At 45.6% G+C, this 23324-nt stretch overlaps 1 protein-coding gene across 6 annotated transcripts in view; it reads left to right on the top strand.

Moving 5' to 3' along the window:
* The window catches only part of MTMR3 (myotubularin related protein 3), a 74591-nt gene that overhangs the window by 37065 nt on the left and 14202 nt on the right, over nucleotides 1–23324 (top strand). For all 6 annotated transcript variants that reach the window (XM_084217482.1, XM_084217481.1, XM_084217479.1 and 3 more), the window contains 9 exons: nucleotides 551–667; nucleotides 6180–6262; nucleotides 8717–8883; nucleotides 11774–11870; nucleotides 12681–12794; nucleotides 18568–18773; nucleotides 18970–19101; nucleotides 21095–21206; nucleotides 21966–22161. In XM_084217482.1, coding sequence (XP_084073608.1) covers nucleotides 551–667; nucleotides 6180–6262; nucleotides 8717–8883; nucleotides 11774–11870; nucleotides 12681–12794; nucleotides 18568–18773; nucleotides 18970–19101; nucleotides 21095–21206; nucleotides 21966–22161 — 1224 coding nt within the window. The remainder of the gene's footprint in view (nucleotides 1–550; nucleotides 668–6179; nucleotides 6263–8716; nucleotides 8884–11773; nucleotides 11871–12680; nucleotides 12795–18567; nucleotides 18774–18969; nucleotides 19102–21094; nucleotides 21207–21965; nucleotides 22162–23324) is intronic.

Raw genomic sequence — 23324 nt, 5'->3', positions numbered from 1 at the left:
CAGGTTTCTGACTTTATAAAACAGCAGCTTCTTGTGCATTTTCATGTTTACTGTGAGAAATAGGGAGCAAAAAGCTTGGTTTGTCCAAGCTCAGCTTTGTAGCATTTAGGGATCCAGCCTGGGCTGGTTACCTGAGCTTGCTGGGTGAATAGTGGGGAAATAGCAGGGAACATTATTCATCCTGGATGTTTTGCCTACTTTAGGATGAATTTAATAACATTATGGAAATGCCACTCTCCATTAAGTAAGGAGTGAGAGCATAAATCAAGGGCTTTGTCAGCCTGCTTGCCAAAATGTGAGGATATTTTTCATAAAAATTCATTGCTTTCCCTGACCAGGCACTTACCACTCAGGAAAAGTAGCATAAAATAAGGGATCGTTTAAGAAAAAGGCTGCAATTAACCTCAGAGCTAACCTTACCTGATATTCCTCCTTAGCAGCAATAACAGGGCTGAATTCTCAGCAGGCTTTGTCTGATTTCTTGTGCTGCAGGAGGGGCAGATTTTTGGGAAGTGGTGTCTGAAATGAGATTTTTGCTGCCTTTGTGCAGGTGCCGTTCATTGAGCTCCACGGGGAGAGCACGGAGTACGTGGGACGAGCAGAGGATGCCATCATTGCCCTTTCCAACTACAGGCTCCACATCAAATTCAAGGAATCTGTTGTCAATGTAAGTGTCCTGATCTCAATGGAAATAACAAAATTTGGGACAAGAGTACAGTGATCCCTCCCTTTTAAGAATGAAAAATCTTTTTCTGATGTTCAAATCGATTTTTTCAGGGACAATAAATGTGTATTTAGGCACCAACGGGTGACTGAGCAGCTCTGAAAATCACATGTCATAAGGAAATGTCACATCCTTCAACCTTCACAGCTGCCTGTGTCAGCCACCTGTTGTCCCCAAGCTCAGTGGGGAGAACTAGTCAGTCTTCCAAGGGGCTTTTGGAGCACCTAAACCTGATTTGTGCCTTGCTTGGAGCTTCAGAAGGTGGGAGTGGGTCCAGCTGCTGAAGTTCTGTGCCAGAACTTCAGAGTGGTTTGAGTGCATGCTTTGATGTAACAATGCACCTTCAGTGCATTTCTTGAGGGAGTTTTATTCCTGTGTCCATTCCTTGAAATGGTTCCATCTCCCCCTCCTGGGGTAGCAGACACAGTTAAATGGGTGTTGGCCAGTCCTGGGCAGTGCTTGATGCTCACACTGACCAGTCTCAGCAGCTGGGGACACTTCCAGGGTGCAAATAAGGAGTGTCCTGAGGAGTGCCAGGGAATGATGGAGTTGCTTTATTAGAGAAGCCATTAGAGCATGAACTGCACTTCCTGTCCTTAGGACAATTAGGGATATTGCTTTATAGGGATTTTCAATTCAGTATTTTTGAGAGTAGCAGGAGTTGATGTTTTTTCAAATCACGTTCCTTGATTGTGTTCAGGGAAGAGTCCACAGAATCTTGTGAATATTCCCATGTTAATTTTTCTTCCCTGACTTTCACATGCAGTGTTCTGCCCTCTCATTCTGTGTGATAACTCATTATCATCAGCATCATTAACCAGAAATAACCAGAGTATGAGGTAGAGCAGAATATAAATAATTCTTTGTAACCATATATTGCTGTCATTAATAACTTCCTATGAACTCTGCTGAAATCCAGGGCAAGGAGGGCTTGGGATGTCTTTAAAGATAAAACATTCTTCAGTAATTAAGAACCATATTTAATTCATTAATTTTGGCAGTAGTAATTCTTTTGGTTATTGTTGACCAAAATTCTCTTTCAGATGGTGATTTTCTAACTCAAATTTTCACTGAGTAGTTTTTGATTGAGTTTATCTTGATTCTTTCCTGCTGTTTTTATGTCATCACAGCTGTTCAGCAAATACCTGTAAGAGATTCTTCATTCCTGGGCTGTGGCTTTTCCCTCTTGTTTGGTTACAATTCTCTGGCTGTGAAAATGGTGCTGTGACACCTCAGTGAGCAGCACAGAACTCCAGATCACCTGGGCTGGGAAAGAAATCCATTCAAAGTTGTTAATGTTCCCATTGCAACAGTGCAGAAAGAGGCTGTGTGTGGAGATCTTTCCCATGGATAATTTCCTAGATCTCACTGCTAATAGGAACACAGTGTTTCAAATGCAAAAACAAAAGGTCCCACAGACCATGCATAAATTGGGGGATTATGACTTTCAGGGGTGTTGACTTACATTTATCCACAGGATAAAAGTGCAGACTCAACAGGGATCTCTTGGTGCATGAGGAAGGTTTGGTTCCCAGGCCCAGCTCTATTGATTCCTTAAGAAAATGTCAGACTTTGCAGCTGCTGAGTGTTTCTGTCTAATCGCTTTCCTCCCTGTAAGCTAATTGCATTGATGGGAGAATGAGCATTTTAGTGGAGTTTGTGGAAGCAGGGATTGCATGTCATCTCTTTCCAGTGGTGGATTTTGGACACAGTACCAAAGGAAAGTCATGATGGGGGAGACTTTGATGAGGAGCTGAGTTTTAGTGTGAGCTTCCCCTTGCTTGGAAAAATGGTTGGATTGGGATATTCCTCATGTCCATGGCTGTTGTGGTTCATCCCTGCTGGGGTGTGGCATAATCCTTGTCCTGTCCTCAGGCCCTGCTGCCCAAATTCTTCACACTCAGAGCACAACAATTGTGAGACAAGAGAGGGCTCAGAGGTGGCCTTCAAGAAAAATCCAAAGTGTCATCAGCTGTAATTGAAACCAAAATTTGTTTCAGACATTTCTTGTGGGTTGCATGAACCTGGGGGGGATTCAGCTCCCTTCAGAGCTGTCCTTGCACCCTCAGTTGCCTCCCTGTGCCACCTCCTCCCACGCTCCAGGACACCCAGCCTTGGCCTTGTGCTTGTTAAGGCCACCAGCCTGCTCCATAACCCTGGCATTATTCCAGCTCTGAGGAGGAAATCCCAATTCCTGCTCCCAGGGCCTGGGTGCCACAGGAGGTCCTGGAGGGGTTTGGGCCCAATGGGGCACAGCAGGGTCTGTAGCAGGGTCACTGGTGCTTGCAGCAGCCTGGCTGTGACCCACTGCATCCACTGGGAATTGTGGACACAGATTGGGCTGTGGGGGGGGTTGTTGCAGCACTGAAAATGTAACTTGTGCTTTTTCTAACTACAGAGCTGGAATTCTCTAAATATATCTTGTACTGCTCTTAGATAACAGACAGCCCCAGTCATCAAAATAATTTTAAAAACTCCTCAAAAATAAAAAGTTGGAGTTGTAGAATGTTGCTGTTACTTAAAATGAGATAATTTTAAATAAGAGACAGTGGGGAGATACTGCAAGAGCAGGATGCTCCTGTACTCCCTATAATGGGATGTAATTTGCCTCAGATAACAATGCATGTTTATTCTTATAAAAGCAAAAGTGATTGCTTTCCCTGCCTGGTTTCCATGCCATTATTAGAGGGAAGTGCCTGCAGATAGAATTGATGGCTCTCCCAGGAACGGGCTCTGGCACAGCCAGAAGGATGAGCAGTGGGAAGGGAAGGTTATCAGGGAGGGAGGCAATGACAGGAGATAATTCCACAGAGCTTTGCTGGGGAAAGAATAATGGCCAAGAAGGAGATTGAAAACACAAGAGGACCACAGGACAGATTTTTATGACTGGGAAGGAAAATTAAAAAGATTAATGGGAAGGTTGTCCTGAAGAAAAAGCTGCAGATTGTGAGGGAATCACAGGTGGGCTGGTGGAGGGGAATGGATGGCTAGGGAGCAGAGGGCACAGGGAAAGGGCAGGGAACAAGAAGTGACTTTGGAAAAAGGAAATTAAAAATAATGCAGTAGGAGAAGAATTAGTTTGTCATTAGAGTGCAGACAGAAGGAAGAGGAGCCACAAGCAGAATGCCAGGAGGAGGGAAAAGGTGGAGAACTGCTTAAATGAAGATGGGCATGAGAAAAAAGCAGAATAAAACAGGGCTTGGGGAATAAAAAGATAACTGGGCTCAAAAAGCAAGTCTGGAATCTTGACTCAGCTGGGAAAGATGCTTTACTTTCCGTGTTGGTGCCATTTAACTCAGTGGTAGATTTAAATAAGTTATTTTAGAACCATTTCAGTTGGAAAAGCCCTCCCAGGCTGCCAAGTCCATCCTGTGCCAAATGGCCACCTTGTCCCCAGCCCAGAGCACTGAGTGCCACATCCAGTCCTTCCTTGGGCACCTCCAGGGATGGGCACTCCAGACCTCCCTGGCAGCCCCTGCCAAGGCCTGAGCACCCTTTCCATGGAGAAATTCCTCCTGGGAATTATTCATAGGTCTGTGTGGGGCTGTCCACTCATGAAGACAGGCTGGAAGATTCTCCAGTCTGAGCTCCATTCCTGTCCCTCTGACAATTTACCTGCCTGGCAGACTGGGGTCAAGCAAGAGGAGGCTTGGAAGGAATGAGCAGGTGAAATGCAGGGATCAGCTGTGGAACAGAGCACTTGCTGTGGTCTGTGCTGCACTCCAGTCCTGCTGCTTTGGTGGAGTCAGCCACAGTCAGGCTGAGCTTGGGGAGGGCTCAGAGGGGCTCTCACAGGAGGGATTCCTCATTTCCTGCCCCCTTCATGTCACTGGTTCTGTCACAGATCTTAGGGAGGGCTCAGAGGGGCTCTCACAGGAGGGATTCCTCATCTCCTGCCCCCTTCGTGTCACTGGTTCTGTCACAGATCTCAACCAGTGCTGAAAACACGGACAGAAATTCAAGCTCCAGCTTTATTTAAAATCCAGATTTGAAAATGCAAACTACTGGGCTGTGGAGTCAGACAGCCTCTTGCCAAGTGCTGTCCATGGGTTTTCTGTCATTTAATGTCCAGTTACAGCAGGAGGAGCACAGCAGGGGAGGGTGGGTGGCTCCAGGGCTGCCTCTGCTCTGGTCTGACGTGGGCTAGGGAAAGGCTGAGCATTAAAAAATCCCTGCCTGTTGTAGCTGGGGGCTGTGAGCTCTGGGCAGAGATCTGAGAACGCTCTGGGCTCTGTCTGGGGTGCTGCCCTGAGCTGTGCCTGCCTTCCCAGAGCCAGCAGAGCTCTCTCCCCTCTCCTGGGCTCAGCATCTGCCCTGAGCTCGCTCCAGGCATCTCCCTGCTCAGAGGAGGTTTTCCCTTGGTTTGTATTTTTGAGATATCGCTTTTCCTTGCCTGCTGGTTGTAGTTAATTTCCTTTTTTTCATTCCACCTAAATGAGGTGCTTTTTGAGCTTTGTGGTGCCTGAGAAGATGCTGTCTCAATTCCTTATCCTGAAGCTTTGATTGGAGGTGACCTTCAAGGGCTTGCCCAAGCATATGAAGAAGGCCTGGCTCTTCCAGCCACATCTTGTGGGCCCCAAGCCAGACCTTAAACTGCTGGATCTTAGTGCTGTGATGGCAAAAATCAGAGTATTGGAATGTTACTAAAGGATAGCAGAGGTTTTACTGCCTTGTGCAATGTCCATATAATCTACTCAACAATTCAAACAGCTTTGTGCTTCACATTAATTACAGGTATTAGCTAAATTTAGACAGTTATTTATGACTTCTGTTCATTTAAGGCAATAATGTAATTTACCCATCTCGGGTAAAGTTCCAAAAGTAATACTGAAAATTAATATTTTCATCTTGTGGCTTTTCTCATCTTTAAAGATACTTGCGTGTGCTCTCATGTGTTGCCTGACCAGCTTGCTGCTGGTTAAACATGCCAGGAAACAGAAGTGTCTATAACTCCACTTTAACTGGGAAAGATTCAGCATTATCACTCCAAATTTGGCTGCTTCCATTACAAGTGTTGATCTAAACAGGCCAAAGGGTTTTTCCCTGAGGAGCAAATATTGAGAAAATCATCCAGACTGCAGCAATCTGTTAAGGGGATCTTTCTTAGCAGTTCTTTTTGAACACCATCAGCTAAAAATATATTAAGATTCCTAAATTTAGACCTATAAGAGAGAAAACTGCTTCCATGAGAGAGGAGCTGGAGTTTCTGCTGCCTTTCCTGCAGCCTTCCCAGGTGCTTCCATGGGATCCCTTAAGGCTTTTGGACTCCACAGAGCTGGAGCTGGAATATGAATACCTGGTACCAAACCTCAGAACTGCTGAAGTAATTCCTCGTGGATTCATTTGTTTTCCTCTCTTCAGACTCCATGTAGCCTGCAATAAATCCTTGTGAGATATGCAAAGGAATTGCTGTTAGTGCTGCAGAAATGCAATAATCTGGTGTGTTTAATTGCAGGTTCCATTGCAGCTCATTGAGAGTGTGGAGTGCCGGGATATATTCCAGCTTCATTTGACTTGCAAGGACTGCAAGGTTATCAGGTAGGAGAGGCTCAGTGGTAAAGGGAGGGGAATTTACTGCCATGGGCAGCTGGGATGGTTCAAGGAAATGGGGTTTCTTACTTGATTTCCTTCAAAAGTTTTTTATTTTGTCTGATTTTTATACAAGGAGGGCTGTGTGTCTCATTGTTGTGATTCAGGACAGCAGCAAACCTTGCTCTGAGCCCACGTGGCTGATGTTGGTTTTGTTTTGAAATTAATTTCAGTCGCACTTTGCAATCAGTTAGAATACATTGCTTCAATAGATTATAGTTATATCAATATTTCCATATCAATAGGTACAGAAGTAGATAAAGCCACTGATAGACACATTGCAAATGAGTTTTATCAAGATTTGGGGTTTGAGGCTTCATCCACCCTGCATTCTCAACATCTTTGAGAGTGCACTCACTATCCTTGAGGCATGGTAGGCTCCTGGAAAAGAAGATGAGGGAATAAGGGAAGGGAAAGTGAAGGAAGGTGGTAAATCCAGGTGTGCAGGCAGCAGTAACTCCTGGCTGTCCTTCCCCAGACTCCAGGGCTCTCTGAGCTGCCCAACCTGAGCTGCTCCTTGCTGGTTTTTTTTTTTTAATTTTTCTGCTGCAGAAATTAATTTTGATCTATGAACTTTAATTAAGAAGAAAGGAACATTTCTTTTTGATTAAATGTTTGCTGGCTGTACCTTTTGTGTAATGAAAGGAGCCCCAGCCATCTCTGAGCACTCAGAATGTTTAACAGGTCAGCTGCTTCCTGAAAGGCTGTTTTTTACCAGGACTGATTTTACTTCAGAGGTAATATTTAGTTTAATTTGAATTCAATGTTTAACTTCCTCTTCACTTGTAGCTCCTGACATTTAAGAAAGTCACCCTTCTTCCCTACATTAATTTGTTTTTCCCCTTCAATTGTTGAATGAATACAAATTATTTGTATTTTTGCCATCCTTATCAATTTTCTCCCAAAATTGCATCTCCACGACTGAGGGCTTGGTGATGGTTGGGAGATGGTGAAGTCTGGGACTGAGACAGGAGAGTTAGAATATATTCTTGTTCTTTTTCATGAGCAAACTTTGTATTTTGAGAATAGAATTCAAGTGGAGATAATACTTGTTATTTACACCACTAACTTCAAAAGAATTTAGAAGGAATTTAGGGTGAGATGTATCTTGTCTGAGTGTGGATGTTTAATAGAGAATTATCCTGTCTCAGTGAGTAGTCTGGGCTTGCTTTACAGTCAGTGATGGGAAATAAATAAACACCTCAGGCTGCAGTTCCTCACAGCTCCTGGGAGATGTTGGACATGGCTTTTCCCTTCCAGGTTGTGGCTCTGAGCTATTTGCAGGTAGGGGAGATAAATCTGCCCCCAGGGAATGCAGATGCCATCATTAACCAGGACTGAGGAGAATGGAAATACTTGGGCAGTATTTAATAACTATAAAATCTTAAAGAAAAACGTCAGAGCAAAATAAATCATTGGTTTATTTCCACCCCTTTATTCTGAAGAGTCCTGGAATCCTCTTTGAAAAGAAAAGCTAATGTAATTTTAATACACTGCTTTGAAGATTGATTTCTCCTGTGCTGGGAATATTCTTTCTGCTTGTTGTTAGTCTGTAACATTGGGCAAAGCTCACTCAGTGCTTCCCAACAAAGCCAGAAAGAGAAGGGTTTTAAAAGGATCTTAAAACCCATCTCATTCCACCATGGGCACCATGTCCCACCAGCCCACATTGTTCCAATCCCTGTCCAGCCTGGCCTTGGGCACTGCCAGGGATCCAGGGGCAGCCCCAGCTGCTCTGGGCACCCTGTGCCAGGGCCTGCCCACCCTGCCAGGGAACAATTCCCAATTCCCAATCTCCCATCCATCCCTGCCCTCTGGCAGTGGGAGCCATTCCCTGTGTCCTGTCCCTCCATCCCTTGTCCCCAGTCCCTCTCCAGCTCTCCTGGAGCTCCTTCAGGCCCTGCAAGGGCTCTGAGCTCTCCCTGGAGCCTTCTCCTCTCCAGGTGAGCACCCCCAGCTCTCAGCCTGTTCTTGTTTACAGGACTGTGGTTATAGTTCTATTATGTAGATGATAATGTGAGGGGTAGTTTTCTGAGTTTCCCCTGATCCAGCAGTCAGAAGGGGCTGTAACACATTCCTGTCTTTGACCTCAATGATCTTTGCTTGGTTTTATAGGTAACACATGGAGAAATGTCCCCCTTATTCCTGGCAGGGCACACCCTGGTTATTCCCAGTCACAGAATATTGCTGCTTAGTCAATCCTGACTCCTTAAGTGTTTCTTTACTCATTCCTCAGGTTTCATTTTGCTTCCCATTAGAGTGCACATGGAAGCAGAGCTAAGTTGTCAATAAAGTCTTTATCCTCACTTTATGCTCTCACAGAGCTTTTCATGCTCAGCCTGTCACCTTCTAGAGTGGCTTCTCCTACTGAAAGTCACCCTTGGATGTTTGTCTCTGGGCCAGGTGTCAGTTTTCCACCTTTGAGCAGTGTCAGGACTGGCTGAAGAGGCTGAACAATGCCATCCGCCCCCCGTCCAAGATAGAGGACCTGTTCTCCTTCGCCTACCACGCCTGGTGCATGGAGGTTTATGCCAGTGAGAAGGAGCAGCACGGGGACTTGTGTCGGCCAGGTATGTGGGAACAGCTTTGGGATCTCCAGAGCAGCACCTGATATCCCCAGGGAATTACTGGGGTGGGTTTGATTCAGTCAGGTGTGGAGCCAACAGCATTTCACTTAGCACGGCAGCAGATTTCAGTCTAAACCCTTCTGGGTTGGTTGCCACATTTTTTGTCTGGAACACTGATCTCTAAGATGGATGCTGGGGAGGAGAAGAGAGCCCCTGAGCTACTCCTGGGTTCATTCACAGCCACAGGCAGTGATCTTTTTCAGTGGAATACCATCTTTGCTGCAGAGCTTTAGAAGCCCACAAGTAAATGAAGCTCAAGCTTGGCATGCTGGTGGTTTTAGCACTTGATTGAGTATAAGAAATCTGATTTCAGGCACTCTGGGATTCCTGTCAGTCACAATTCACTGCCTCAGGGAAGTGTCCCAGTTAGCAGGCTGAGAGATGTTCCTGGGATTCTGTCCTTGCTGCTGAAGCTGCTCTGGAGCCTGGCACAGGTTCTCATGTCTGTGGTGTCTGGGGAGGAACAAGGATCACACAGTGGCAGGAGGGGCTCCCTGGCCCTGTTCCTCTTCACACACTTCATTAGCAGCTCCTGGAAAATGCAAAAATCTCCTCAGAGCAGAGTTTCACACCCAGGGCTTTTCCCTCTTTACTAAATTTGGGAAATGGGAGCTGGCAGACCTGTGGAAGTCTTGCTGAGTCTCCCTCTTCCTCTCTCTGCTGAAACAGAGAGACTTCAGCCTGATGCTAGGTTAGGATAATCATGGAATCATGGAATGGTTTGGATTGGAAGGGACCTTAAAGCCCATCCCATTCCACCCTCTGCCATGGGCAGGGACATCTTCCACTAGACCAGGTTGTTCCAAGTCCAACCTGGCCTTGGACATTTCCAGGGACAAGAAGCAACATTTACCGTTTTATTAATTTTTATCGATCAATTTTTTTTCTTGCAGCTTTGTCTATCAAATAATTTTCTTTAATATAACTTTATCTCTCTGTAGCTGCCTGTGGCTGGGGGTAGATGTTCTCCTTTAAAGAGCTGAATTATAGCTGAAATAAATCAGTGTGAATGTGGCTGAAGAAGTCAATCCAAAGACATTGGCATTTCTCCTCTATGTCCAAGGAGCTCATTATTTGGTAGATACAGACAAAAGTACTAAAGTGCTTCAAAATCCATCCAAGTGTCAACAGAACACATTTTCTGGGAAAAATATGTTACCAGTGCCTATAGTAGAGATCCAGGCTGTGGCTCACAGGGTCAGCTTTAATAGGAAGCACAAGCCCACAAAATACCCAGCCTGTATTCCCTGGGATTTTGAGAGTGGGTTGGGATGCTTCTAAATATTATCAATGTTGGCTCAAAGTGCCTCTTAAAATACCAGCAACTCAGGATAAATGGGCAAAATATTAAGGTTGGGGTTTTGTTTCCAAGAGAAAAACCTGTGGCTGCACAGTAGCTAAAAATTAAGAGGGAAAAATCAAACAGAATATATGATTTTCATGTGGCTTTATGTGTTTGTCTTAAAACCCACCAGGCTGAGCAGCATTGATTTGGGATATTTCCAATATTCTCATTTGCTATCAAAAAAAAAATCCTGAAGGTTGTAGCAGAAGTTTTAAGGAGCAGTGATGGGGAAGCCCATTCTTGTGGTGCTCCAGTAAAAGAATTTGTGTGATTTTTAAATTTAAAAAGTCACTGCTAAGGACAAATCTGGCAGAGGTTGTTGCCTGGCTGGAATGTGTTGTCCAATTCCACCTCTGCTCTTGACAAAGGATCTTTATAACACTGTAGTTAATTAAGTCCTGTAATTAGGCTGCTGTCTATATTCCTAATTTACCTATTTATATTTATTTCTAATTGTTCTGTAACATGGCATTAAAAATAATTTCAGACATGTGCATTTATATCTTGGGTTTGAATATGTATCTTCAGATATCTGGGGGATTGAAAGACTTTAAGGATTTTCTAAAATATTTAATGGAAAGATGTAATACTTAAAGCATTAATTTTTCAGCAGATTTTTCCCCCCTTGGGTGCTGCTCTGCCTCAGGATTTAATGCTACAGTAATTTAAAGAGACAAGCAATGGATGGACTTTCAGAATCACTTATCTAGTGCTGCTCACATGCTCATTAAATTTAGCACTTCTCTTAGCCCTGGAAACCTGGAAATTTTGTCTCATTTTCCAGACTTTCTGTCGTCTTATTCTTTATTGCAGTTGTATATTTTTCAATTGTATTTTGAGACTTTAAAGCAAAGGTGTCTAGGAAATAAATGGGGCTCATTCCACTTCCTTTAATGTATTAATCCAGGAATTTGTGAGGCTCTTGTGACTGATATTTGTGTCAAACAATCATTTATGTATTTTACCTCTCTATCTCCACATGACTCACAAAAGAATAATGTCCAATTTATGAGGGAAACTGAGATGAAGGATAAATGACAGCACTTGCCTCCAGCCATACAGGAAACCTGGGGCTGGAAATGCATATTCAAAGGATTGCCCACGCTCCAGGGCACATTCCAGGTCTTACCCTTTTTCACCAGAGCCTCACATTCTTCTCATTGATAGAAAATTGTTCAGAACTTCTGAGCATCCCACTTGGATTGCTGATGGATCTCAGTTCCTTTGCTGATGTCCTTGGTTCTGTCTGCAGCATTGTTTTTTATATGAATTTCCAGAAGTTGGTAATTTCAGGCTAAAACTCCTTGTTGGACTCTGGCATTGCTGGAGAGTTGGCCAGGGAGAGATGTCAGTGCAAATGTCAGAATGAGGCTGTGAAATGCAGCTGGTGGCTTTGGACTGAGGGATGTGCTGCTTTTCTCTGTTCTGCAAAGTAGGAATCCTAATTCCTTATTTCCCATTCATTTCCCCTGTGCTCTTGGTCCCCAGGAGAACATGTAACTTCCAGGTTTAAGAACGAAGTGGAGCGGATGGGGTTTGATATGAACAATGCCTGGAGGATTTCCAACATCAATGAGAAGTACAAGTGAGTTCTGGGGCTGCTGCTCCACAGCCAAACTGCATCTCAAAACACTCAGTTACTGAAACTTTTTTCAACTTCTACAGTTCCCAAGAAGGGACAATCCGATTTTTTTTTTTTTGTTGTTGATTTATAGAAAAAATGTGCTTTAAATTATTTAATGTTTTATTAGCTGCTGCATTTTTTTAGGCTTGGAAATACCAGGTTTTGATGTGGCTTTTTAGAGAAAAAGCATTCTAAGGGAGATCTTAAGTGAGCAAAGAGTGGAGTTTGAACTTTTGAAGACATTTTTTATTGTTTATTATTGTCTAACTTGCTACAAAGACATGTATTTAAAAACAAAAAAGCCCAAACACATTTGGAAGAGGTAAATTTGTAGATGAATAAGTAAGAGGAAACACTTTCTGAGGTACTCAGAGTACAGACAAAAGCCCTGTTTAGGCTCTGGAGCAGAGGAGGGTGCTCTGTGATCCCCAGCTGGGGAAACAGGGTGTTCTGGCTGACCCCTGCTCCAGCTCAGAGCAAACCCAGCTGGAACACTTTGTGATGGAGCAGTTGGAGTGCTCTGCCTGTGCAGGATAATGACTCCCAGCTGAGGGCTGGTGTCCCTGCAGGAGGAATCTGCTTTGGCCTCTGCAAGTCGAGGGAAGGAGAAAAATCCAAACCTCCACATTTAATGCTGGAGAAAGGGAGTTTATTAACATCCAGGGAAGCAGGAATTAGCAGAAGGGCTGTCAGGTTCCTCCAGTGCTGCCTTGTGCACTCTGGGAAGCCTGGAGCTGCTCCACAGGCCTGACCTTGCTCCCTTTCCCCCAGGCTGTGTGGCAGCTACCCCCAGGAGATCATCGTTCCTGCCTGGATCACCGACAAGGAGCTGGAGAGCGTGGCCAGCTTCCGCTCCTGGAAGCGCATCCCTGCCGTGGTGTACAGGTGAGGAGCAGCTGCAGCAGCCTTCTCCAGGCTGCACAGGGGCAGTCCTGGCAAAGGAAAGCTGGAGTAACTCATGACTGGGAGGTTTGGGAGGTGCTCAGGCTGCTCTGGGTAAGGCAGCTGCTCCATGTGCTCTCCGAGTGGGAATAATGGGTTGTATTTAGAATTCCAAGCACACGCTGGAGGAGCACTCAGCATTTGCATCTCCTGCAAATCATTCCTGGGGCAGTCACCCCAGTTAAGATTGATTTTTAACTTTTCTTAATATGAAAATGAAAAAATGGGAAATGAAGACATCAGAGGAGGACTGATAAATGGCCTCCCTGGCTGGGTACTCCTTTGGCTTTTCCCTGACTCATCTGGCTGATTCTCAGACTGCAGTATAAACAAGGACAAATACCAAAATTACTTGAAGGAGATCTAAAACTCAGATTAAAAATTAATGTGCAGTTTAGCTCTATCTGCATATTTTAGATAGTTTTAATTACACAGACCCTTCCTTAGACTGAGTCCAGCAATTCATAATAAAACTGCTTGTCTGAGAGACTGGGTTTTGGCAGCTTCTTTAATAAGAAACACATTGTTAAAGAAGGATTTGGTTTTTATTAAAGAATTATTAAATTCTAAATTATTAAACAATTATTTGTTTTTTCAAAATATTTTGAACTTTGTGGATACTTGGTGGCTGCCCCATCCCTGGAAGTGTCCAAGGCCAGGTTGGACAGGGCTTGGAGCAACCACATGTTGTGAAAGGTGTCCCTGCCCATGGCAGGGGATGGAATGGAATGAGCTTTAAGGTCTGTTCCCACCCAAACCATTCCATGATCCTATAAACCTGTCACTTAATACCATGGCCCCTTCCCTGGGGTGGTTATCCTCCCATAAATCTTTAAAATCTCTTTAAAGCATCAGATGACAAAGGGATTTAGCAGATAATGAATGCTGATATTCCCTAAGCCTGGGCACCCATTCCTGATGAACATGGGGAGCACGAAAGCTGGCAGGTCCTTGGAGCTTGTGTCAGAGGAGCCAAGGGCAGCAGATCTGTAGGCTACAAAACTCTATTTACTGAGCTTAGGGGTTCTTGTTCGGTGAAGGCAGAGCAAATTGGCTCATGGCAGCAAACCATTACCTTTAAATCCTCCTGTCTTTCCTCCTTTTCCTTCTGAACAACAAAGGGGTTTAGTGTGGTCTCTTTTGGAATGGGGAAGGGGTTGTTGCCTCCTCTGCTCAGCTCTGGGAAGGGGAAGATGCTTTCCAGCGTATGTTGACGCTTAAAAATCTAGGTATTTTATTATAACAGTACTAAATCTGTGTGTGTATATATTATATATATGTATAAAGGAGAATAATATTATTTATATGTGGGTTTGGATTCAGATTCTGGCCTTTTCTGCAGTTGTCACGTAATTAGGGGACACTTCCCTGCAAACACACTTCCCCAGGGCAGCATTCCCCCTGCTGTCATCACTGCACAGAAGGAGAGCACTTTGTTCTCATTCCTGGGAACACCTTGCCTTCCAGGGGTTTATAGAAGAGCAATTGAAAAGTCAAAAGACCACAGAGACTGAAATTGTTCTGTCCCCATGTTCAATTTTCATCAGTTCTGCTGAGGCTCTGGGTGGTAAACCACACATGGGGATTCATTGCTGAGCTTCAAATCAGTGAGAGAAAAGTGTTTCTCTTTTTTGATTTCTTTTTTTTCCCTTATCTTGACATTTGGTAATAGATTTTTCAAGACATTCAGTTCATCACTCTGGGCTCTAATAGAGGTCACAGCAGTGAGGGGAGGAGGATTTCTGGGTTTGACTGGGCTTGGAGCATCCTGGTCTAGGTGAAGGTGTCCCTGCCCATGGCAGGGGGTGGAACAGGATGAGTTTTAAGGTCCTCATTCCATGATTCTATGATTGGAATTCCATATTTTTATATATATATATATACACACACACACATAAAGCCAGCTTTTTTCACTAAGGGGCAAGAGCTTACTCAACATTTTTTATCCACTGAAATTATTCTGGGACTTAATGATTTTAGTTTCAGTATTGATCACATTACTAAACCTCTTTTTGCTTTATTTCACGGGAAAAAGTAATCTGGATTTTTAAAAATAAGTCCAGTCATTTGTCTCAGATACAGATCACTGGGGCAGAGACCAGAAACACACACTGGCAGCAGGAGATTCTCCTTGTGAAGCAGTCCAGGCTGAAAAGCCCAGCAGGCTGATTTGGAGACAAGCTCCAAGAATGCTCCGTGGGGATTGGACTGTCAGGAGCATTGCTTCCATTCTATGATCAGATTTCTAAAGAAATCTCACACCAGACCCTGCAGTTTTTCTTTCTGTTTCCAATTTTTAAGCCTATTCACATATTTCATAGAGTCACAAAAATGCAGACTGGGTATGAAGGGAACTTAAAACTCATCTGATTCCACCCTCTGCCAGAGGCAGGGACACCTTCCACTATCCCAGGTTGTTCCATGCCCTGTCCAACCTGGCCTTGGACACTTCCAGGGCTGGGGCAGCCACAGCCTCAGCCTCTCTGGGAACAATAATTTACGTAGATAAAATCAATGTTATGGAGGATGCTCTTAGGATTTTTTGGGCAGACAGTAGCAAGGGCTTCCTCCTGACTTGTAGAAACAACATTGTGAGAGCCTCCCTGAAGGTTCTCTGTGTGGAAGTGTCCTTTGGCCTTGCACTGCTGAGGGTGAGCCCCCACACATGCCCAGGAATCCTGTGGCACACGGAAATTGTGTTCCTGCTGTGGGTTGCATCCCTGAAGTGCAACAAAGGGATTTCCATTGCAGTGCTGATGGTTCAGAAATGCAGCACAGGGAGCAGTTCACCCTTCCTTGTTGCTCCCTGCTCTGTGGTTACAAGGACTTGGGGGATTTATTGTTGTACTCCAGGGAGGATAAAGCCTATGCAGAGGTGTACGTGTGTCCTGCAGCTGTACAACAGCTTGTAAAGGGCTTTAGAGTTACCTAATGCTGATTTACTCTTGGTTTCTGCAGGGGGCTGCAGGTTTTTTGTCTCTAGGGAGTTTTCCACTGAGGTTTTGCTTTAAGTTTTTTGAATTGTTTTGTTTTGTTCCTGAGCTCTGAGTGACGCCCTCTGAGAGATCCCAGCTCTGTCCCTGGGGATTTCAGCATCACACTGGCTGTTCTTTATCCCTGTGGCCAGTCCAGCTGGAATGAGTGGAATTCCTCAGCCCTCCAGCGTGCCCCTAACTAGAATTGTGTGCTGATTTCTGGTACCTCTGAACATGGCAGATTTGTGCAGTGCACTGGTGGGGCTGCACAGCCACCAACGAGCTTATCTCCCAGCCTAATGATTCTTCATTATTTGTATAATGCAAGGCAAGGACCTGGAGATGAAAATATAACTCTTTATGAACCTATGAAAATTATTCTGCAGCAGGTAGTAATGAAATCTGGAAGAACATATGGAAAAATAAATGAGCTGCTCTGTTCAAAATAGATTTCTTACACATATAATGATGTTTTATTTTCTTTTATTTGTGCAAGCGTAGCGGGGAACTAGGTGGCCTTTCAATGATTGGCACGTATTTTTTCCTGAACTAATTTGCTATGGGTAGAGCTGTTTGTGGAAGGCCATTAATTCCAGCAGAAATCCATTTCCCTGTGCCTGCAGTCGCCTGGCACCTGGTGTAAGAGCTGTGGCTTCGCATCGCTTTCCCTTTGCCTCGCTTAACGCAGCGTGTCAGTGCTTCCTCTCACTGGAGGGATTTTATATGAAACAATTATAAAAGAGCTATGAAAAGTACTTCAAACCCATATCCCAGCCTGTTTGATCACTTGGAGGCTGTGCACCACGGAGCCTGTCCCTGTGTTGCTGTTGGATGAGGAGCAGGAGGTGGCGGCGCCCACGCGGTGCCCGCGGGGACACTGCGGAGGAGGTGCCGCGCAGCACCCGGGGGTGACAGCTCTGACAGCACAGCACAAACCAGCCTGTCACACCTCCAGAAACATCCATCAGAGTGCTCAGAGCCAAAAAGTCTACACTGGTTGCTTTGGGTGGGCTGGCTTCCTGTTCAGGGCTGTTAAGATTTGCTTAAAGGTTAAGCTGACCCTCAGCACTCTGGGCTCCCTTGTTAGAGGGAAGCGAACAGCTCCTGGCTGCCCTGAAGCTGAGGTGGGCAGTTTGTTTGCAGGAAGGCTCTAAAATCTTTTCCTGCATCATAACATGCAGGAATTGTAATTGTCAGGAGCACACTTTGGAAATCCAGGGTTCTGGGGGGACTCCTGGGTGAGAAAAGCAACTCTGCTTGAAAAGCTGTTATTCCCAGAAATGCACCCCTGCCCTGGGGTAGTAGGGAAAGGGGGAATTCTGCCCTCCTGCCCCACTCAGGTGAGACCCTGCCTGCAGAGGTGCCCCAGCCCTGGCCCAGCACAGGAGGGACCTGGAGCTGCTCGAGAGATTCCAGAGGAGGCCACAGAGATGCTCCAAGGACTGGAGCCCCTCTGCTCTGGAGCCATGCTGGGAGAGCTGGGGGTGCTCACCTGGAGAGGAGAAGGCTCCAGGGACACCTCAGAGCCCCTTGCAGGGCCTAAAGGGGCTCCAGGAGAGCTGAAGAGGGACTGGGGACAAGGGCTGGAGGGGCAGGACACAGGGAATGGCTCCCACTGCCAGAGGGCAGGGATGGATGGGATATGGAGAATTAGGAATTGTTCCCTGGGAGGGTGGGCAGGCCCTGGCACAGGGTGCCCAGAGCAGCTGTGGCTGCCCCTGGATCTCTGCAAATGTTCCAAGGCCAGGTTGGACAGGGCTTGGAGCAATCTGAGATAGTGGAAGGTGTCCCTGCCCATGGCAGGGGTGGCACTGGATGAGCATTAGGACTCTTCACAACCCAAACTCTTCTGTGATCCTTTGACTTAAGCAGAGAAGAGCCATGTGGATGAGTGCTGAGATATTCCAGCTGGGACATGAGGCAGGGGTTAGATGTTCTGAGGTGTCTCAGAAGTTGTGAGTGCTGAGTGCTGCTCTGGCCACTCCTCTCTGCACCCACATCTGGGCCTCCTTTCCCCAGGGCTGAGCTCCCTGATTTCAGGGTGCTGCTGGGCAAGGTCAGGGAGAAGTTTGTTCCTGCCAGCTGCAAACACTTCAGTGGCTGGCGAGTCCCAGAGCTGGTGGCAGCAGGGGGATGTGGCAGCACAAAGGCAGTGAGTGGAATTTCTGTGATAATACTTTTCAGTCCTCTTTTTAGAATAGATTATAGGGGAGAGTCTTCATATCTTTTTCAGAGCATGTTTGCAATGGTTCAGTAAGTTTTAATTATTTCAGGTCTGTTCTTTTTGCGTAGTACAAGAAGCCAGGTGAGATTTAAGGAAATAACTACTAACTCTTCTGATGGGTGAAACAAAAAGTTTTTTTTCAATGTCACCTCCCAGGAGATGAGAGCCGTGTCCAGGTTAGGGTGTTCTCAGTAATCCCCCATCCATGTTGAATTCCTCTGTCGTGCCTCACCTGTTGTTCCAAAACACTCCCCAGCTTTCACTGGCCAACAGGCCAGAATATTGAGTAAGAAGATGCTCTGTTTTCTCTTCCTGACCTTGCTTTGGCTTTCAGTGTTTTCACTGTCAGTGACTCTGGTGACACCCATCATTCTGTAGGGAAGCTGAATCCCAGGTTGGGGATAACTGCTGAATGATGGTCCCTGATGGGAATGAAGCTACTGGAGCACTCCACTGAATTTTTTATGCCCTCTGTGCTCTTCATCCTGACTGTTGACTGTGTATTCCCTGTTTTCAGGCACCAGAGCAATGGGGCAGTGATCTCCCGCTGCGGCCAGCCCGAGGTGAGCTGGTGGGGCTGGAGGAACGCCGACGATGAGCACCTGGTGCAGTCCGTAGCCAAAGCCTGTGCCTCAGACTCCAGGTCCAACAGTAACAAGTTAATGAATGGGAATTGTTCCAGAGATTTGTCCAACGGAGGGGACCTCTCTGATGTGGAATTTGGTAAGGCTGTCACCGTTGTTTTTCTGTCGAGGGCAGAGCTTTGTGTAAAAGTTTAATCTCCGGTGCTGTAACAGAGAAAATCTGTTTTATTTAGTTGCCATTCTGCAGTGCATGTGCATGGTGGGACTGAGGGAATCGTGCTGTAATCAATGTCAGAAGGGTCCTCTGAGCTCATCACCCATTTCTTCCTCCCCAGACTCCTCCATCTCCAATGCCTCAGGAGCAGAGAGTTTGGCAATCCAGCCTCAGAAGCTTTTGATCTTGGATGCGCGATCTTACGCAGCAGCCGTGGCCAACAGAGCCAAGGGAGGTGGCTGTGAGTGCCCAGGTGAGCCAAGGGAGGTGGGGTGGCTGTGAGTGCCCAGGTGAGCCAAGGGAGGTGGCTGTGAGTGCCCAGGTGAGCCAAGGGAGGTGGCTGTGAGTGCCCAGGTGAGCACTTTCCAGGCAATCAGTCAAAGGGACTTGCACCAGTGTGATTTCCCCAACACCCTTCAGCACTGTCTGTACACTGCTCATCTGTCTGAACGTTCTGGATCGTGGCAGCCCCCACCCAGCCCTTCAGAGGGCAGGTTGAGCTGTTAATTAGTCTGTTCTCAGGCCATTAACCCAGCTGGCCACGGTGCTCAGTGAATGCTGAACCCTGTGGAATCTGCTGAAGAGCTTTCCCTTGCTGAGTCAGATGTATAAACTAGAGAGAGACAAAGGTGTCCAGTGTGCTCATGTCTAAAACCCCTGAACGTGTAAAGCCCACTGGCTGCAGAGGAGAAGAATATTCTAGAATGGTTGTGCAAAATACAACTTCTCAGCATTTCCCTAAAGCTGAAGCATTTTTCAGTATTTGTATCATAGCAACTGCAATCCTGCCTCACCTTGCATGTGTAATACAGTTGCAACACCACATTCTGTGTTCTTTGGCACTTGTGAATTGGTGGTTTTATAAACAAGGTATTATTTATGGTCACTGTTGGGTATTAATGCAGCCTGTTAAAATTCCATGGGTGGAGAGGCTGGAAAAAAAATCCCAGACAGAAAAACTGCAGATAAGATAACGAAAGCTCTTTTGACCTTTTATTTTGGTCTTTGCTGCAATAGCTGCATTTTGATCTGTAGCCACCAGTTTAAAAAAAATGACAGGTTTCCATTTAACACCTCAAAACCACTAAATAATTCTTCATCAGAAAGTAAGATTTCAAAACAGAAAAGCACACTATACAGGAAGTTTGATTTTCTTCCAGTATATTGTTTTTTTTAATTCTGTGGAGAAGGTTTGAAACAGCTTGTCACCTTCAATAAAACCTGTTTTGCTTTTTGCTGCTAAATTTTCTGTGGGTATTGCTAGGTCTGCTTCATTCTCTGTATAAAAATAGCTCATCTGTGCTGTACTTAAGTTATAATTCAGTAAAAATGCAAAAAAACTCTGAAGTTGTCTGATACTGTCTGAGGCTGCTCTTGGAGTTGCAGTCCCTCATTGTGTTTGGCCCAGCATTTGTTGGGCTGATAAAGAGCCCAACAAATGCTGGGCCAAACACAAATTTAGGAAAAGTTGGGAAATCAAATGATACAAAACATCACAGACTCCTGAATTTTCTTGTGCAAGCACTCAGTATCCCAGATTCTGAATCCTAATTATTTTTCTCCTGTAGAAATGGTAATTTTAGTTACTGTGTGATCATTCTTGTGCAGACTGAAGCATCACAGCAGAGGGAAGACTAAATCTTGGGAAAACTACTGAACTGGTATTTTCTGGCTCTCTTCAGGTGCCCCCTGAGCATGGCCCTGTCTGTTCAGGCCTCCAGTGTTGCTTGAGCACATCCAAAGTAATTCCATGTATCTTGTTTTCCTGAGCTCTTAGTATTTCTCACATGTGTGATGCTTCCTCATACAATTCCCCTCAGAAGAAAGCAGTGGATGAAGTAACCTTTCAGCTTTTTTGAGTGCTTAGGAAAAGGAATCTGAAATCTAACTTAAATCCATAAATTACCAATTAAATATTATTTATGTTTCATATCTTTTGATATTTGTCAGTCTTTTTACAAACATTCTGGAATCTGGAGCACAGGAATTCCCAGAGGTTTGTACTCTGCTTTTTGTAACCTGCAGTAAAACATTTTAAATAAATACAGCAGGACTTTCTAAATGCTTCCTGTTTTGCTGGGCTGTCATGTTCTGGAATACCCAGCGAGCTCCAAGGACTTACAGAATCTCTGTAAACAGATTATTTCATCTGTCCACAGCAACAGGGGTTTGTTTTAATGAAAAAAAATCCTCTTTTAGAAAGGTAGTTGTTATTTTCTTCCCTCTGTCTTCTTCTTTCCCTGCAGAATATTACCCCAACTGTGAAGTGGTGTTCATGGGGATGGCAAACATCCACTCCATCCGCAAGAGCTTCCAGTCACTGCGTCTGCTCTGCACACAAATGCCAGATCCAGGAAAGTAAGTGGAAGTTTGGGGGTTTGGGCCCTTGGTTCCGTGTTTCTGCAGCCACATTCTTCTGCTGATGATTTTTAAATTGAAATTCAGTGGATTTTCCCTTGGTAATAGCGCTAAGCTGTGTTTTTCCATTTTCATGGAAGTCACTGGTTTATTCTGATTGAAGTGAACATAGCAAATTAGTTCTGAAATTAGAGTGTAGCCTTGAATATTGATACCAGAATGTTGTTTCTTCTGGTGGGCTTCTGAGCACTCACACGTAGGCTGATCTGCTATTCCTAGCTCTTTAATCCTCACCGTTGGCTCACATCTGGAAAATTGTGGTGCTGTTCCATGTAGTTCACTCATTTATAACGTCATTTCTGCAGAATGTTTCATAACCTTCTAGTTAGTTACCTAGTGAGGTAACTACCCTGTCATGGCCCCTCACCTTGGGAGCTCCTGAGCTTGGGTCCTCACTGTAGTTAGCCCAGTCCTGTTTTCCCTCCCACTCCCCTGTTTGGAATTTGCTGCTAAAGCCTTCCATGTTTCAAAGTAGTTGCAAACCTTCAGCTCATCCCAGATACTGGCAGTTCCTTTGGGTTGGCTTGGTGGCTTTGCTGCTTCCACCTCTGGGAAAGTGTTAACAAGACACAAGTGAAAAATGCTACAGACTGACACTCACAGCTTATTAAAACAGGAGCTTTGCCGTGACAAACTCAGACATCCAAACCTGAAAGCATTTTAAAAGAGCAAAAACTGTCTTGCCTGCTTTCCCTCTAGTTGGCTGTCAGCTCTGGAGAGCACCAAGTGGCTGCAGCACCTGTCAGTGCTCCTGAAATCCGCGCTGCTCGTGGTGCACGCCGTGGACCGGGACCAGCGGCCCGTGCTGGTTCACTGCTCCGACGGCTGGGACCGCACGCCCCAGATCGTGGCCCTGGCCAAGCTCCTGCTGGACCCCTACTACAGGACCACAGAGGTGGGTAAAGCAGCTGGCAGTCACTGGGGTCTCTGGAGGGAGTCTGGCTGTGAGTTATTGCAGGTTTCTCCCCTGGCAACGGCACTGAAGCTGGCAGGAGTTTGGCACCTGTAGTCTGCAGTTACTCCCAGGTGTAGGTGCCTGTGTTACTCAGGAGTAGCTCACATTCCCTCTGCTGTAACTGCACAGTCATGGTCTGTGCTTCCTCATATTTAGTTTAGGAATGTGGAGTACAAAGTGCTGCAATTGCAGCCTTTGCTGCACCCCTGCAGGTTCTCAGCCAAGCACTGATAGAGCCTTCCTCTTTGCTGCATTTCCCAGCTGCATGATTTTCCAGTTTCACATTTCCATTGCCCTCTGTCAGTTCTGCTTCTCCTGATTTTCCTCTGTTCCATCACTTTTCAGCACTGTGGGTCGTGTGCTGGCTGGCTTCCATCTGCCAGCCCACGGGCAAGATGCCTTTGTTGTCCAGAGCAGAACTCTGTGTCTGAACACTGCTGTGAGCTGCTGCTTACAGCCTCATACACCCTAGGACAAGGAGCTGGAGCTGCCTTTTGGATGGAAGTGTGAAAACTTCCTGGATCCTTTTCCACATGGCTTCTAGAAGCTGGCATCCGTTAGGCAAAATGTGCTGCTCTGGTCTGGGCACAGGATCTGCTCCTGGTCCTCCAAAGGGTGCTGTCCTTCCTGCTTGGGGAGCAGAGTTTGCTGTGCACCCTGGGCCTTCTCTGTCACCAGAGCAAACCATAAACTGTGGCTGTCTGTACCAGGATTAGAAACATTGAGGAAAATGTGTTTTCAGTGCTGTCAGATTTAAAGCTTTTCAGCTGGCAGCCATTATTTTGGCTCTAATCACAGCCATTATTTTGGCTCTAATCACAGCCTTTGACTCAATAAACATTCTGTACAATTTTTCTTTCCCCTAAGAACCAAAACCTGCCTGCCCTGTGATGGATTTCAGGTCCTGTGAGACAAGGTGTGACATTCAGCTGCTCACCCAGGCACTGTTTGGGAATGTTCTTTGCCCTTTTCATGAAAAATCACTCAAGTGAACCTTTAATCAACCTTGTGAGTGCTGTACGCACAGACAAGCACCTGCTCTCCCTCAGCTTGGATGTCCTGTTGGGGATGGATGGTTTTCTTTCCTGACAAGTGGATATGAC

Source organism: Fringilla coelebs, assembly GCF_963513975.1.
Source record: "Fringilla coelebs genome assembly, chromosome: 17".
Lineage (NCBI taxonomy): Eukaryota > Metazoa > Chordata > Aves > Passeriformes > Fringillidae > Fringilla > Fringilla coelebs.
This window is presented reverse-complemented; position numbering and strand designations above follow the sequence as displayed.